Source organism: Salmo salar, chromosome ssa14 (genome assembly GCF_905237065.1).
Source record: "Salmo salar chromosome ssa14, Ssal_v3.1, whole genome shotgun sequence".
Taxonomy (NCBI): domain Eukaryota; kingdom Metazoa; phylum Chordata; class Actinopteri; order Salmoniformes; family Salmonidae; genus Salmo; species Salmo salar.
In genome coordinates this window covers 34,385,771-34,403,779 of record NC_059455.1, presented here as the reverse complement: position 1 = coordinate 34,403,779, position 18,009 = coordinate 34,385,771, and the positions used below count along the sequence as shown (strand labels likewise).

The following is an 18,009-nucleotide window of genomic DNA, read 5'->3' as shown; positions in this document are numbered from 1 at the left end:
AACGTGTAGAAGATTGTGTGTGTGTATATATATATATATATATATATATATATGTACATATTCCTTTCTTGCAGTGGACACTGGACACTTTCTTTGAAAGACAGGGTCCATCTCATATTTATTCAGGAAAAAAGCTCACATCAGTGAAGTTCTCTCACATTACAAAATCTAATCTCTTCAGTCTCTTGACATCTCCTGTTTCACATCTAGCTCCCAACAATCTCCTTCAGGGCAGAGCTCAGGTCTGGGTACTGGTACTGAAAGCCTGACTCCAGAGTCCTCTTGGGTTCTACTTTCTGACCCTGGGTTAGCACTATGGCTCTCTCTGAACCCATTAGGGCATCAATGACAAATCCAGGCACAGGGAAGACAGTGGGTCTCCTCAGAACCCGGCCCAGCTCTTTGGTGAACTCGTAATTGGTGTTCAGTGCTGGGGCGACACCATTAAACACTTGAGGGACAGCAGAGGGGGTGTCGGGAGAGGGCTCCATGGCATGAGCGATGATTCCAGCCAGGTCAGAGACATGGATCCAGGGGAATGGTTGTCTGCCAGACCCCAACGTGCCTCCAAGGCCTAACCAGAAAGGAGTCATCATCTGCTTCATGGCACCACCATCACGACCCAGTACTACCCCTGTTGGAGGAAGGCAGTAGAGCAGGGGTATCAGTGGTGAAATCACAAAAGACTGCCATCTCATTCAAAGGACCGTATTCATATTAACATTGTCCAGTTGTATCTAACACACATACACACACTCTGATAGTAAATGTATAGTACTCACCTGGTCTGATTACTACTTGTCTGGTATTCTGTGCAATGTTTTCAGGAAGACGCCCCGCCAACTCCCATTCCTTCACCAGTCTTGACAGGAGGTCAAATGGCGTCCACTCACTGTCTTCTGTGTACTGAGCTGTTAGACTGGGTTTATAACATGCTGTGGGGAAGAGACAAAAACAAACCAACAATTATGGTAAGAATATTGTAATATTTTTTGTGACTATCTAAGGATGCTTTAAGTGTCATTGAAACTTTATGCAAGGAACCTAGGATACTTACCTACACCTGTGACAAGGACCCAAGCATGAGGGGGACTGGGAGACCCAGCAATGGCTTGAGCCAGAATTGTGGTTGTGTCAACCCGACTGGAGAACAGATCCTTCCTATAACCCTCATTCCACCTGTACCAACATGGAGGAGGGAGAACCAGTGGGGTTGAGAGGGACAAACATAAAAAGAAAAGAGAGAGAGGGAGGCAAAGAGTGGTATGGAAAGAGTCCAGTCCATGATGGATATTAACCTGTATTTAAAGCGTTTTCATCAAACTGTCCCCTTTTCTTTTTATGTCAGATAGGGCCTCGGATCCTCAAGTTCTACAGCTGCACCAGAGAGCATATTGACTCGCTACATCACCACTTTTTATGGCAAATGCACCACCCTCGACCGCAAATCGCTACAGAGGGTGGTGCAGACGGCCCAGTACATCACTGGGGCCGAGCTCCCTGAAATCCAGGACCTCTCTATCAGGTGGTGTCAGAGGAAGGCCCAAAAAATTGCCAAAGACTTCAGGCACCCAAGCCAAAGACTGTTCACTCTGCTACCGTCCAGCAAATGGTTCCGGAGCATCGGCTCTCGAACCAACAGGCTCCGAGACAGCTTCTATCCCCAAGCCACAAGACAGCTAATTAGCCACAAGACTGCTAAATAGTTAATTAAATGGTTACAAGGACTCTACGTTGGCCCAATCTTGCAATGACTATGCACACTCACAAGACTATATATACGCACTCACACACCGACACAACACACTCACACACTCATCATATGCAGCTGCTACGCTGTTCTTTATTTTTACTGTTATTATTATCTACAGTGAGGGGGGAAAGTATTTGATCCCCTGCTGATTTTGTACGTTTGCCCACTGACAAAGAAATGATCAGTCTATAATTTTAATGGTAGGTTTATTTGAACAGTGAGAGACAAAATAACAAAAAAAATTCCAGAAAAACGCATGTAAAAAAATGTTATAAAATGATTTGCATTTTAATGAGGGAAATAAGTATTTGACCCCTCTGCAAAACATGACTTAGTGGCAAAACCCTTGTTGGCAATCACAGAGGTCAGACGTTTCTTGTAGTTGGCCACCAGGTTTGCACACATCTCAGGAGGGATTTTGTCCCACTCCTCTTTGCAGATCTTCTCCAAGTGACGTTTGGCAACTCGAACCTTCAGCTCCCTCCACAGATTTTCTATGGGATTAAGGTCTGGAGACTGGCTAGGCCACTCCAGGACCTTAATGTGCTTCTTCTTGAGCCACTCCTTTGTTGCCTTGGCCGTGTGTTTTGGGTCATTGTCATGCTGGAAAACCCATCCACGACCCATTTCCAATGCCCTGGCTGAGGGAAGGAGGTTCTCACCCAAGATGTGACGGTACATGGCCCCGTCCATAGTCCCTTTGATGCGGTGAAGTTATCCTGTCCCCTTAGCAGAAAAACACCCCCAAAGCATAATGTTTCCACCTCCATGTTTGATGGTGGGGATGGTGTTCGTGGGGTCATAAGAAGCATTCCTCCTCCTCCAAACACAGCGAGTTGAGTTGATGCCAAAGAGCTATTTTTTGGTCTCATCTGACCACAACACTTTCACCCAGTTGTCCTCTGAATCATTCAGATGTTCATTGGCAAACTTCAGACGGGCATGTATGTGTGCTTTCTTGAGCAGGGGGACCTTGCGGGCGCTGCAGGATTTCAGTCCTTCACGGCATAGTGTGTTACCAATTGTTTTCTTGGTGACTATGGTCCCAGCTGCCTTGAGATCATTGACAAGATCCTCCCGTTTAGTTCTGGGCTGATTCCTCACCGTTCTCATGATCATTGCAACTCCACGAGGTGAGATTTTGCATGGAGCCCCAGGCCGAGGGAGATTGACAGTTATTTTGTGTTTCTTCCATTTGCAAATAATCGCACCAACTGTTGTCACCTTCTCACCAAGCTGCTTGGCGATGGTCTTGTAGCCCATTCCAGCCTTGTGTAGGTCTACAATCTTGTCCCTGACATCCTTGGAGAGCTCTTTGGTCTTGGCCATGGTGGAGAGTTTGGAATCTGATTAATTGATTGCTTCTGTGGACAGGTGTCTTTTATACAGGTAACAAGCTGAGATTAAGAGCACTCCCTTTAAGAGTGTGCTCCTAATCTCAGCTCGTTACCTGTATAAAAGACACCTGGGAGCCAGAAATCTTTCTGATTGAGAGGGGGTCAAATACTTATTTCCCTCATTAAAATTCAAATCAATTTATAAAATTTTTGACATGCGTTTTTCAGGATTTTTTTGTTGTTATTCTGTCTCTCACTGTTCAAATACCATTAAAATTATAGGCTGATAATTTCTTTGTCAGTGGGCAAACGTACAAAATCAGCAGGGGATCAAATACTTTTTCCCCCCTCACTGTATCCTGATACCTAATCACTTTACCCTGACTTTATTTACATATCTACCTCAAATCCCTCTTACCCCTGCACATTGATCTGGTATTCGTACTCTCTGTATATGTCTTAATGCTTGTGTATTTTATTCCTCATGTATTTTACTCTGTATAGTTTGGAAGGGCTCGTAAGCAAGCATTTCACGTCAGTCTACAACCGTTGCATTTGCCACATGTGACAAATAAAATCTGATGGTCCAGCACCATCCTCAGACAATTGCTTTCATTTTTGGAAAAGGCTTAAAATGAGGGCTCCATTGCTCACCATCGCAGTGGGTTCATAAGATTCTCCCCAGACAGATTGACAGCAGCCTCACATGGTGGGAGGCCACCAGACTCCAATTCACCCTGCAAACAGGGCATGAGATAGCTTTTTAATTATTGTTTATTAGGTGACACCATGTGTTATGTTTGGGTGTCAACATTAAAGATTCCAATAGATAACTTCAATAATAAATGCCATTTAGCAGATGCTTTTATCCAAAGTGACTTATAGTCATTCGTGCATACAAAGATCATGGTTATGGTTGCGAATATGAAGAATGGTTACTCTGTAGGAGTGAGGAATACTTGTATTATAATACTAAAGGAAAATTAATTACAATTATGCTATAAAATGAGGTCATAATCATACCCATGTGATCTTTCCCAGACCTGGCTGTCGAGAAATTATTGTGACTTCATGACCTTTGTTCTTGAGTAAACGAGTCAGCTCTCTTCCCACAAACCCAGATCCTCCTCCTGATGAAAATAAAAGGCAGAGAGAATATTACAAGCCAGGATAAGTACATGCTCGCATGATTGATTATATCAGTGGTTCTCAAACATCTCTTTGGGGACCTCGCGATGTTTCACAATTTTGTTGTAGCCCTGAAGTAGCTCACCTAATTCACCTAGTCAAGGGCTTGATAATTAGTTGACAAGTTCAATCAGGTATGCTAACTCTGGAATAGATCAAATACGTGGAACAGGTTTGACAACCACAAGATTAGATTAGGGAAACTGCTGTTACTAATTGTGTATTTTATTTTTCACAGTCCAAAACATAGACTATGCTAGAAATTTGGATGAGAATATGTATAAAACTCTGAACCTGTATAAACAACCAGCAATTACTCTAGGCATAAGAATCTTAGCTCACCAAACAACACAGATAACTGTTAAAAGAAACGTCATATTCACGCGCATGCGCACTTTGCTCAGTTACAAAACAAGGTAGTTGGCTACATTTATAAGGGTTTTTAAATGTGAACGAAATGTCCTTAGCAAAACTGACGTAGTTACCGCACACATGACATGGAACTGGAACCACAGAATGCATGTTTGATAACGATTTCTATAACTAGCTAATAGTATACGTCCAATGTAGCAAACACTCAGTTACAAGTAGCCAAGTAACGTTACGCTATTGAAGATCAGTGGTAACGTTAGGCCGTCATTGTAACTGACTTGCCTAGTTAAATAAAATAAAAATGTCTGATTTATACATACCTATTAACACTCTCATAACACACAATTTCTAGTTCCAGGGTTGGAATTCTGCTTTCATGTGTTGAAGGTGCACAGTACACTAACTAAAATTGCAAGGGGCGGCGGTAGCCTAGTGGTTAGAGCGTTGGACTAGTAACCGAAAGGTTGCTGACAAGGTTAAAATCTGTCGTTCTGCCCCTGAACAAGGCAGTTGGTTAACTGCCCTAACCCTGTTCCTATGCCGTCATTGAAAGTAAGAATTTGTTCTTAGCTGACTTGCCTAGTTAAATGAAGGTCAAATATAAAACAACAGTATACGCAGAAGAACTTGTACAACGGTTTCTCGTAGACATGTCACATGCCAAACTGGGCAGAGCCTTTCTCCATTTTTGTGAGGTAAGGAAAATAACTTACTGTCCTTTCGATCCAATTATACAATCACTATATTGTATTATGCTTACAAGCGGAGTTTTTTTAAACGCTATGTGTTTCCAGCAACACTTAAAACTAAATGGCAAAAATGTTAGACATAAAATGCATGTTTAGAAAATATGGATATACCAGATCAGTTATTAGCCAGTTATTGGTTTGTGAGTCAATTGGCTATTATAAATCAATATCAGATTAATGGAACAAATGTTTATTATGATAACAACATTTTGTTTGTATTATAACAACATAATAGTTTGATCCCAAATTATTGATTTGGACTGAACTAGGTGCCGGTACTCATTTTGGGTGCCGGTATTGTTTACATTAAGGTTCAGGAGCTCCATAATTCTTTTGAGCTAATGCTCTTAAAGAGGCACATGAGCTCAAGCATCCGGTGAGCTCCTACCCAAGTCAATTATTTCCTCTGAGAAAGTGTGACTTGTTGTATTCTCAGATATCCAGATTGAAGGGGGAAATTATAGCGAACCATGACAATTTCTATATTACATCTTGTCAAACTCGGGATTGATCTTTCGCGGCTTAAAGTATTCAGCGTTGATTCGTTCCACGCGGAACTAAAATAAAGACATGTCTTGGGGGGAGATACCACACCCGGAAGCAACATGCGTGTTTCCCACAACAACACGTGGTGTGGTAAAACCGATAAATGCGCCCCCAGTCCCCTTAATCAGTCTTTCTCACCTACTGCGGTTCGAGGAATATTATTTAAGACAAGAGGACATCAGCACATGTGGTTGATTTCGCCATAAGCTACCAATTCATTAAATTTGATATTAAGTTAGTTATTTTTTAATAGCTGTTTTTGTTAGATAATGTTATTTGATTCTAACTCAGTTTTGGATTATTTGCTAGCAGTTGGCTGGTAAGTCATTTTGGTGGCTAGCTTGCTAGGCTAGCGTTAGGCTAGCCTAAAATATCTTGATATTTTAGTTTTATCCGTCTTTTTTATTTTTTATTAAAATTGGTTCAATAAACTGACCATTCAAAGGCCTTGGCTACGGTAAGCATCTCATAAGTGTTTTCTTAACTGTTTGTGTCTGAGGATTGGGCCTAACTATCTAAAGTTATTTTTAACCACGAATTCGAGTGCCTTAGGCCCTTAAATAGACAGTAAGCAGGTATTGGGCACGAACTCTACAGCCGCTAGTTTGATGTTTAGTATTCCATTTGAACCATGATGGCAGCATCTCTAAACGTCGTTATTTTTTAGGGAATTTGGCTCAGAGGACTAGCCATTTGGCTTGCTACCTGGGTAATTACTATTACATCGCTAACGTAACTTACCTGTGACCACTTGCAAATGTTGTCGTCAAACCCAAAATGATGATTTGCATGTGAGTCCGTGTTTCAGCTGAACCTCGTGATTATAAATTCACTGCACTGACTGGGTAGACTGAATGTCAACGTTTAACACTTGTGAAAATGTGACTATAGGTAACTGACTCGTGTTTGTGTCACTTTAGAGAATCAAAGATCAAAATCCTTGCTCTGCTGGAAAATCGGGTAACTATCAAATGTTCTGCTCCTGAAACCAGCATTTCAGTAACCTTACTATGATGAGTTTGTTTCATGATCCGTGTTTCACCTGAATCCTAGTGATTATACACATGCGCTGAGTAAATTAAGGTGTAGTTGAAGAATCTCTTTATTCTGTGTTGTATTTACTGTTTCCATCTGTCTACCACTAGGTAATGGGAACTGCCACTGTAGGAATGATCACCGCTTCCATTCAACCCCTGGATGATCTGTAATCTAGTTTGAGGTCAAATGTATGTATCTATTGACTACGTATGTACTCAACAGTCGCTAACCAGATGCGTTTTGTCTGAGGCACTGTCGAATTGGTTCAAAATTGTACAAAATGTTACTTGTTTGGAAGTGTTCAATAAATGCAGTGAATGTTGACTCTTGTTGTTTAATTTATGTAATGTCATTGGCAGTTGTGGTAAGTACAATTACATCCTTTACTTCAGCTGTTACCTGTAAACAAAGGTTAGGTATGTTTTCTTTTCTGGGGGGAAAGGGATACCTAGTCAGTTGTGCAACAATGTTCAACTGAAATATGGCTTCTGCATTTAACCCAATCCCTCTGAATCAGGGGTAATGGTCTAGGCTACAGGTGGAATAATGCCTTTTTAAAGTCACTCAGCTGTGCTTACTTTCAACTAGCAGACATGGACAAGTGGTGTAGAAATGGTAAACTACGTGGTCATAGGAAATTTCATATTTAACTACGCAAGTCGGTTAAGAACGTTCAAAATTTACAATGACAGCTTAACCCGGACGACGCTGGGCCAATAGGGACTCGATCACGACTTGTGATAAAGTAGTGGTGACTCCAGCGATGCAGTGCCTTAGACTGCTGCGGCACACGGGAGCCACTGACTGCATTAGAAGTATGCTTGCTTTATATTCTCTAAAGTCTTGTAATATATGCGATATTATTAGTGGTGAATATTTTGCTATGTAACTGGACGACTTGAGTTGTTGGCCTTGTGCTTCGAACACACCAACCGCATTGCATTTTGGTACACCAGCATTTAATTTACAATGAAACGCTGCGTTTGACTTGCAGTGCGTTCGGTGTGGCGCATTCGTTCGATAATTCACTCTATGCGTCAAACTATGCTTTGACGGCTTGACATAAATGGTAGCAGAAGGTGAATTTTGCCCTTGAGCGCAAATCCAGTTGCGTAGTATATACCACTTGTGCGACGTAGCTGTGATCAATGATTCATTGTTTGAGCAATTTAAATTCACTCAAGGGTGTATTTAAAATAAAACGCGCCATTACGTTAGTGACCAATCAAAGCTCACTATAGCGTCACACAATTACTGGATTGGGTGACTAGCTGTCGGTTTCTAGCAACCACATGAAGGCAAGGATAGCGTGGCTAGGCCAGTGCTGCTTGTATAGAGAATGTTCTAATGGCCCCCAATTTCCACTAGCCACGGTCGTTTCGCCCTCGTGGGTGCTAGTGTAGAGGACGTCACGCTGCTTGTTTAGGGCGTACCACTTCCAATTCGGCGTGACCTCTGCATTGCTAGCACACGTGACCGACCTGAAGCCTCGCGAAAAGTATTGGCTAGTGGACGTGGGGACAGGTCAGGCAGTACGTTTCTCACATCCCCATGTGCTACACTAGCTAGCAGGCTAGGTATCAATAGTCCATCCAATAGGGGCTGGAAGCTATAACGCTTTTTCTGTTGGTCAATAGTGCTGTAAAGTCACGGAATATTTGCATAAACTGGAGTTTCCCAATTTTGGTCCCGCCCTCTATTTTGCGTTGCACAACAGTCTCCCGCTCACGTCACTTCCTTTGAAAATGAGTGTGCTCCGTCCGTTTCATCGCCCCAAATGTGTTATGTGGAAATGCCCTGTAGCTGTGAAATATTGGTCATATACCACAAACCCCTTAGGTTTCTTATTGCTTTTATAGACCAGTTACCAACATTTTTGCCTCGTACCCGTGGTATTTTGTAATTGCGTCACCCCGTCCTATGGTCGAGAAATCATTGGATTTGATTCAATGCCACTGCAACCGTAATATAATTTATTGATGCCTTTTTAATAAACCATTAACTTCCCCTTTATGGTTATTTTTGCACTCACCCTATGTTTAAGTTGTTTGCAAATGCAACTGGAGCAATGTAAACTAAATAATTGTTAGGGTACTCATTTTGAATCCACTGGTGACAGTAGCCCAATCGGCCGCTAGATGGCACTATTCTTTTTAACGACGTAAAAGTTGAAAGGGAATAATAGTTCATAGTAGTCTACAGATTCAAAATTGGCCGACACAACCCTTACAACATTTGCATTATGACATTTGACTTTCCCATAGTAACCGTGCCATTCCAAGCACAAACGGGAAATAAAAGAAAAATGCAGAACACAGCAGAATATCTAAACGGCCGGTGGCACGCTTCTTTTGATCCTAAAAATAAGAAAAAATTCATAACATTGTAGGAGTGGACCCTCAGCTGAGGCTTACGGCATTATAGATTTACCTTTTATAATGGGTGGCTCTTGGAAAATATCCTATAAATGTTATTTTAAATTAATAGCCTATCTATATTATAATAAGCTAAATGTTCTGATATTCTGCTTCTACAATTCTGTACCGATTTTCTTCATTTTAGGCTCAAAAGAAGCACGTTGTCCTCTTACATCTGGTAGGCCACTTTACAGGCCGCCGTGTTTTGTATTTATTTTTGTGTTCGGAATAGCAACGTTACTATAGGCTGCTATGTTGTCACTGAAAACAGGACTTTTCTAAATTTAAACTATCATCAATAGCCTAATTACGGCATAATTTATCGCTGCTATGGCGTCACCAGACCCCCTAAAGCCATATAAAAGGGACCCCGGCCCATCTAAAAGTCATTCATAGTCTTATCTATCAATCACGATGCCCAGAAGATGCAGAGCATACACCAGCTGCCCTGTCCTCAGACACCCGCCGCTGCTCTAGTGCTCTACCTGACCTAACCGCCCCCTCCCTGTTCTCCCCCGACCCCTGGTAGAGCAGAGATGTTCAAGTCTGTTTACCAAGACGACATTGAATGTTCCTGAGTGGCCTAGTTACAGTTTGACTTAAATCTGATTTAAAATCTATTGCAGGACTTAAATGGCTGTCCAGTGACGATCAACAACCAACTTGACAGATCTTTAACAATTATAATGTGCATATATTGTACAATCGAGGTGTGCAAATCTCTTAGATTTACCCAGAAAGACTCAACTAAGCCATGAAGTGCTTCTCCAGACCACTCCTCTCTGCAATGTGTTAATTCTACAGCCACTGTATACTGTGCCTTCAGAAAGTATTCACACCCTTTTACTTTTTCCACATTTTGTGTTACAAAGTAGGGTTAAAATGGATTTAATTGTATTTTTTTTGTCAATGATCTATACACAAAATACTTTCATGTGGAAGGCAATCAATACATGTTAGAATCATCTTTGGCAGCAATTACAGCTGGTTGTCTTTCTGGTTGTCTAAGAGCTTTCCACACCTGGATTGTGAAACATATGCCCATTCGTTGAAAAATTCTTCAAGCTCTGCCAACTTAGTTAATTATTGCTAGACAACCATTTTCAGGTCAAAATTGTACCTTGGCCACTCAGGAACATTCACTGTCTTCTTGGTAAGCAACTCCAGTGTAGATTTGGCCTTGTTTTAGGTTATTGTACTGCTGAAAGGTGAATTCATCTCCCAATGTCTGGTGGAAAGTAGACTGAACCAGGTTTTCCTCAAGGATTCTGCCTCTTCCTTCTGCTTTTTTATCCTGAAAAACTCCCCAGTCCTTAACGAATACAGTGCATTTGGGGAAAGTATTCAGACCCATTGACATTTTCCACATTTTCTTATTCTAAAATTGATGAAATAAAAATGTTTCCTCATCAATCTACATGCAATACCCCATAATGACACAGTGAAAACAGATTTATTAAAATTAAAAAAATAGAGGGGGGTATCCGGGTGGTCTGAGGTACCGTAACTCATTGAGAAGTGTCAAGCACAATGTAGCAGCCAAGTAGCCTACTATCTATGGAGGTGAAACGGACAGCACTCTCCAAGGTGCTAATTAATTCAAAGCATTTTAGACGTCACTGCAGTATGCCACATGCTTGAGTATAGCGCGGGGCTTACACAAGTCAGAATTTCTTAGAGCCTAATTCTATAGACATCAATGTACAGCAACATTTTTATACACTGTAGAACACCCGCCATATGCCACATACTCGGCTGTGGGGCTTACAAGATCCGAATTTAATATTTCAAGACATAAATGTAGCAGTAGAACAAATATCACAATATTGGAATATAACAAAACTCCCACAATGACTCTACCCATGTCAAGTCCATTTAACTCTCGAGTCAACTTTTTGCTCAAAAAATACTAGCTAGTAGAGGTGCCGGAGGTGATGCTGAACTGGCAGGATAATGTTTTTACTTTATTTATTTAACCTTTATTTAACTAGGCAAGTCAGTTAAGAATACATTATTTACAATGACACCTACCAAAAGGCCTCCTGTGGGGACAGGGGCTGTGATTAACAAAATAAATAAAAATATAGGACAAAATACACATGACAAAAGACAACACAACATAGAGACCTAAGACAACATGTCATGGCAGCAACACAACATGGCAGCAGTACAACATGGTGCAAACATTATTGGGCACAGACAACAGCACAAAGGAGAAGAAGGTACAGACAATACATCACGCAAAACAGCCACAACTGTCAGTAAGAGTGTCCATGATTGAGTCTTTGAATGAAGAGATTGAGATTAAACTGTCCAGTTTGAGTGTTTGTTGCAGCTCGTTCCAGTCGCTAGCTGCAGCTAACTGAAGAGAAACAAGCAAGGCATGTGTGTGCTTTGGGGACCTTTAACAGAATGTGACTGGCAGAATATCTCAGATAGGAGGGAGTGAGGCCTTAGAGGGTTTTATAAATAAGCATCAACCAGTGCGTCTTGCAACAGGTACAGTAGCAAGAAAAAGTATGTGAACCCTTTGGAATTATCTGGACAACCTACACTGTGAATGTTTAAATTATATAGTCAATATAGACAATAAAAATACAATATTTAGTGTGTTATTAGTTTAAGCACACTATATTTGTCTATTGTTGTGAAGATCAGATCAAATTTGATGACCATTTTATGCAGACATCCAGGTATTTCCAAAGGGTTCACATACTTTTTCTTGCCACTGTATATTAGCATCGCCGTCAGGAACAGTTTGCCCCTCACTCTTCTCACGCACTGACAGTTCTCTGGCTCGTTCTGGGTTCCAATTCACCATCTTTCTCTGGATTTTTGGACTTGAAAAATGTCAAACTCGATTGCCTTTTTTTATCTATTTTTTATTTGCCTTTCCCATGATTCAAATTCAGTAGGGAGATGACTAGACTAGGCTACGTGACGTGACTACGTAGGGACTATCTGACCACCACCACCAGGACCTGTGTCAAGATCAGTTACTTACCCCACTGTCCCTCCCCATAACCTTAATGTACAATTAAGAGAGCAGGTCTGGAATCAGTGTGGCAGGATAGGATGATTACATAGAAGGATCACCAAGCTTTTACATGATGGTCTGGGGGGCAGGAGAAATAACGAGGAGACAACTTGATTTAATGCTGATTGCTTTTATTAGAATGTCTACAGTGCGAACAGTGAAATTATGAAGAAATCATGCTGCGAGAGGTACCGGATCTGGGCAAATAGGTGCTGGAACAAACAAAGTCAAATCTGAGAGGAGCAGGATCCTGTTCCGGCAGGATCCGGCTCAAGTTAAGCACTGCACACCTGTTTAAAGAAGGTCCCACAGTTGACAGAGCAAAAACCAAGCCTTGAAGTCAAAAGAATTGTCCATAGAGCTCAGAGACAGGTTTGTGTTGAGGCACAGATCTGGGGAAGGTTCCCAAAAACACAGTGGCCCCCAAGGTGACAGTTGGGTTATGGTATGGGCAGGTATAAGCTACAGACAACGAATACAATTGCATTTTAACAATGGCAATTTTATTGCACAGAGATACCGTTACGAGATCCTGAGGCCCATTGTCGTGCCATTCATCCGCCGCCAACACCTTATGTTTCAGCATGATAATGCACGGCCCCATGTCGCAAGGATCTGTACACAATTCCTGGAAGCTGAAAATGTGCAAGTTCTTCCATGGCCTGCATACTCACCAGATATGTCACCTATTGAGCACATTTGGGATGCTATGGATCGACGTGTATAACAGCATGTTCGAGTTCCTGCCAATATTGAGCATCTTTGCACAGCCATTGAATCCACAGGCCACAATCAACAGCCTGATCAACTCTATGCGAAGGAGATGTGTCGTGCACCATGAGGCAAATGGTGGTCACACCAGATACTGACTGGTTTTCTGACCCACTCCCTACTTTTTTTTAAAGGTATCTGTGACCAACAGGTGCATATCAGCATTCCCAGTCATGTGAAATCCATAGATTAGGGCCTAAAGAATTTATTTAAATTTACTGATTTACAAATATGAACTGTAACTCAGTAAAATCTTAGACATTTTTGCATGTTGCGTGTATATTTTTGTTCAGTGTAAATACCTATAATGCTGATGAGTGAGATGGGAAGCGATGTGAATTATGAGTTTACTAGATTAATTAAAAGTGACGATCCATTCAGACCAGCCTTACTGATTTAACTTTCATAACTACATTTCTTCTGGAAGATATTCAGTCTCCGACAGCTCATCACAGATATACGACAATGCTGTGAATCTGTTTACAAAGGTTATGGTCAATCAAGTCATGGACAACTTCTCTCAGTTTTCTGATTCAGTAATGCAGAAAGAGTACATTGGGCAATAAGGAACATCTGAAGATGGGGCCAGCGTCCATGACAGAGAGGTGGACATCTCAACTGTTCTCCCCACTGAGTCTGAGGTTGAGAAACAGTAATACCTGTCTTCCTCAGGCTAAGGCTGTCTGGAAAGGCAAAGGGAAGTTCAGCTTCCTGTCAAAGATCAACTTCAAAATTATCTCTAAGGTAGACAAAAGATCAAAGTTAAAGTTGAAATATCACTATTACATAGAGTTGAAGTCGGAAGTTGACATACACTTAGGTTGGAGTCATTAAAACTCGTTTTTCAACCACTCCACAAATCTCTTGTTAACAAACTATAGTTTTGGCAAGTCGGTTAGGACATCTACTTTGTGCATGACACAAGTCATTTTTCCAACAATTGTTTACAGACAGATTATTTCCCTTATAATTCACTGTATCACAATTCCAGTGGGTCAGAAGTTTACATACACTAAGTTGACTGTGCCTTTAAACAGCTTGGAAAATTCCATTAAATGATGTCATGGCTTTAGAAGCTTCTGATAGGCTAATTGACATCATTTGAGTCAATTGGAGGTGTACCTGTTGATGTATTCCAACACCGACCTTCAAACTCAGTGCCTCTTTGCTTGACATCATGGGAAAATCAAAAGAAATCAGCCAAGACCTCAGAAAAAGCATTGTAGACCTCACCAGTCTGGTTCATCCTTGGGAGCAATTTCCAAACGCCTGAAAGTACCACGTACATCTGTACAAACAATAGTACGCAAGTATAAACACCATGGGACCACGCAGCCATCATACCGCTCAGGAAGGAGACGCATTCTGTCTCCTAGAGGTTAATGTACTTTGGTGCGAAAAGTGCAAATCAATCCCAGAACAACAGCAAAGGGCCTTGTGAAGATGCTGGAGGAAACAGGTACAAAAGTATCTATATCCACAATAAAACAAGTCCTATATCGACATAACCTGAAAGGCCGCTCAGCAAGGAAGAAGCCACTGCTCCAAAACTGCCATAAAAAGCCAGACTACATTTGCAACTAAACATGAGGACAAAGATCATACTTTTTGGAGAAATGTCCTGTGGTCTGATGAAACAAAAATAGAACTGTTTGGCCATAATGACCATCATTATGTTTGGAGGAAAAAGGGTGACGCTTGCAAGCTGAAGAACACCATCCCAACCGTGAAGGACAGGGGTGGCACCATCATGTTGTGGGGTTGCTTTGCTGCAGGAGGGACTGGTGCACTTCACAGAATAAATGGCATCATGAGGAAGGAAAATTCTGTGGACATATTGAATGAACATCTCAAGACATCAGTCAGGAAGTTAAAGCTTGCTCGCAAATGGGGTTTCCAAATGGACAATGACCCCAAGCATACTTCCAAAGTTGTGGCAAAATGGCTTAAGGACAACAAAGTCAAGGTATTGGAGTGGCCATCACAAAGCCCTGACCTCAATCCTATAGAAAATGTGTGGGCAGAACTGAAAAAGCGTGTGCGAGCAAGGAGTCCTTCAAACCTGACTCAGTTACACCAGCTTTGTCAGGAGGAATGGGCCAAAATTCACCCAACTTATTGTGGGAAGTGTGGCGTACAGCAGGTCAGCCACCAGGGGGAGACTCGTCGAGGCCTGGTGACAGACGGAGTCTTCATCACAAGGTGATGGTTCCCTCTTCTGGACATGCCAGGTCTCCACGGGCTTTCCGGCCAGGACTAATTGGGGCTGATTGTGGTTTGTGAGTAATCAAGGGCTGATTGAACACCAGCTGGACATGTCCCATAAAGCTGCCAGAAGGGCAGCACATGGGAGAAGGGACTGGGGGAAGAAAGGTTGCTCCTGTGTAATTGGGGACAGTTCCAGAGATAAAGCTCAGTTTTGTTCCCCACAGGATACAGCAAGACCCGGAGCCCAGAAGACAGTATCCCGGAGAGGGTCTCATGGGGGAGACCTATTCTTTTCTTTTGGTTTGTTATTCAAATAAACACCCTTGAAACCGAGCAAATCCTACTCTGTCTGTGTCTGATCTGTATAAACGTTTTGACCAAACCCCCTTGTCTGCCACAGAAGCTTGTGGAAGCCTACCTGAAACGTTTGACCCAAGTTAAACAATTTAAAGACAATGCCTCCAAATACTAATTGAGTGTTTGTAAACTTCTGACCCACTGGGAATGTGATGAAAGAAATAAAAGCTGAAATAAATCATTCTCTCTAATATTATTCTGACATTTCACATTCTTAAAATAAAGTGGTGATCTTAACTGACTTAAGACAGGGAATATTTACTATGATTAAATGTCAGGAATTGTGAAAAACTGAGTTTAAATGTATTGGCTAAGGTGTATGTAAACTTCCGACTTCAACTGTATATAATTTAACAGTTTGTCATGTACCTGTATATGCTGTTCTTCTGCCAGTTACCACACAATATCCTATTCAAACAATGACAATATATCTCAGTTTTCAGTGAGAAACCATGTGAAGTGTTCTAGAAGTAGTTGAAGAAATGCACTAACAATGTCTGTTAACAGTATCTTTCTTTGTGTGGTGCTCCAATTAGCGCTCCAAGAAGAGCAACCAGAACAGCAAGGCCTCAGAGTTAAAACAAGACCAGGCTAGGATTCCCCATGAGGATGACTATTGCATACGTAAGTCCATACATAACCTTCTGCGATGGGGCTATGTTCAACTATCTAAATAGAATGAAAAATGTTTAGAGTATATTAATCTTCCAATCAACAATGTTGTTGGGATTTTATCGTATTTCCAGTGCCACAACATTAGATAGTCATTACAGTAAATAGAATAGTTGGAGGAGAATATGTTTGATGAACATAAAATCATGTTCATGTCTTTTGTCCCTACCACCCCACAATGTGCCACAAGCTTCCATGTCTTCACCAGAGGAGGATCTCCACTGGAGAAACAATGCAAATGCTCCATCTTAGTGAGGATGTGTTCAGCCATTAACAAAGGCTGTGTAACACCTTCAAACAGTTCTCCAACAGGACACCGTAAAGGACTAAAGACTCACTTTAGTCTATTTATCATAAAATACAGTTGCATTTATTTCATTGTATTTTGGGTATTTTCTGAATCTATCTGATCTTACATTTTAAACAGTGTGAATGTAACTTGTGCTAGAGTTACCTCACCAGTAGATGGTAAGATTTCTTCAATACCGTAAAATGTCTCCAACAGCAAGATGCACTGTGGTACAGTATTGTTTGAGAAGGAGAAACCTTTTAGAAATGATTGGGCACAATTGTTATTTTTGGTGTGTTTATGGGCATATTCAATCTCTCCCTATCCCAGTCTGCTGTCCCCACATGCTTCAAGATGGCCACCGTTGTTCCTGTACCCAAGAAGGCAAAGGTAACTGAACTTAATGACTATCGCCCCGTAGCACTCACCTCTGTCATCATGAAGTGCTTTGAGAGACTAGTTACAGATCATATCACCTCTACCTTACCTGCCACCCTAGACCCACTTCAATTTGCTTACCGCCCCAATAGATCCACAGACGATGCAATCACCATCACTCTGCACACTGCCCTATCCCATCTGGACAAGAAGAATACCTATGTAAGAATGCTGTTTATTGACTATAGGTCAGCATTCAACACCATAGTACCCTGCAAGCTCATCATTAAGCTCGAGACCCTGGGTCTGAACCCCACCCCGTGCAACTGGATCCTGGACTTCCTGACAGCCCTCCCCCGGGTGGTGATCGTAGGAAACATCACCTCCACTCCGCTGATACCCAACACTGGGGCCCCACAAGGGTGCATGCTCAGTCCCCTCCTGTACTCCCTGTTCACCCATGACTGCGTGGCCAAGCATACCTCCAACTCAATCATCAAGTTTGCAGACGACACAACAGTAGTAGGCTTGATTACCAACGATGATGAGACAGCCTACAGGGAGGAAGTGAGGGCTCTTTGAGTGTGGTGCCTGGAAAACAACCTCTCACTCAACGTCAACAAAACAATGGAGATGATCGTGGGTGCACCCCCCAAGCTACATTGACGGGACCGCAGTGGAGAAGGTGGAAAGCTTCAAGTTCCTTGGCGTACACATCACAGACAAACTGAAATGGACCACCCACACAGACAGTGTGGTGAAGAAGGCGCAACAGAGCCTCTTCAACCTCAGGAGGCTAAAGAAATTTGCACAATTGAAAGCATCCTGTCGGGCTGTATCACAGCCTGGTACGGCAACTGCACCGCCCGCAACCGCAAGGCTCTCCAGAGGGTGGTG

At 42.0% G+C, this 18,009-nt stretch overlaps 1 protein-coding gene and 1 long non-coding RNA gene across 2 annotated transcripts; one reads left to right on the top strand and one right to left on the bottom strand.

Moving 5' to 3' along the window:
* Window positions 1–92: 92 nt before the first annotated feature.
* On the bottom strand, window positions 93–5,136 carry sdr39u1 (short chain dehydrogenase/reductase family 39U, member 1). The gene is given in 6 exon segments (NM_001139664.1): window positions 93–634; window positions 783–935; window positions 1,058–1,179; window positions 3,745–3,827; window positions 4,114–4,220; window positions 4,971–5,136. Coding segments are annotated over 6 exon segments (909 nt in total). The 5' UTR covers window positions 4,987–5,136; the 3' UTR covers window positions 93–206.
* Window positions 5,137–5,355: 219 nt separating this feature from the next.
* Window positions 5,356–7,307, top strand: LOC106569371 (uncharacterized). Its single transcript, XR_001320487.2, has 2 exons — window positions 5,356–6,905; window positions 7,091–7,307. It is a non-coding gene; the product is annotated as an uncharacterized lncRNA (long non-coding RNA).
* The last annotated feature ends 10,702 nt before the right edge of the window (window positions 7,308–18,009 follow it).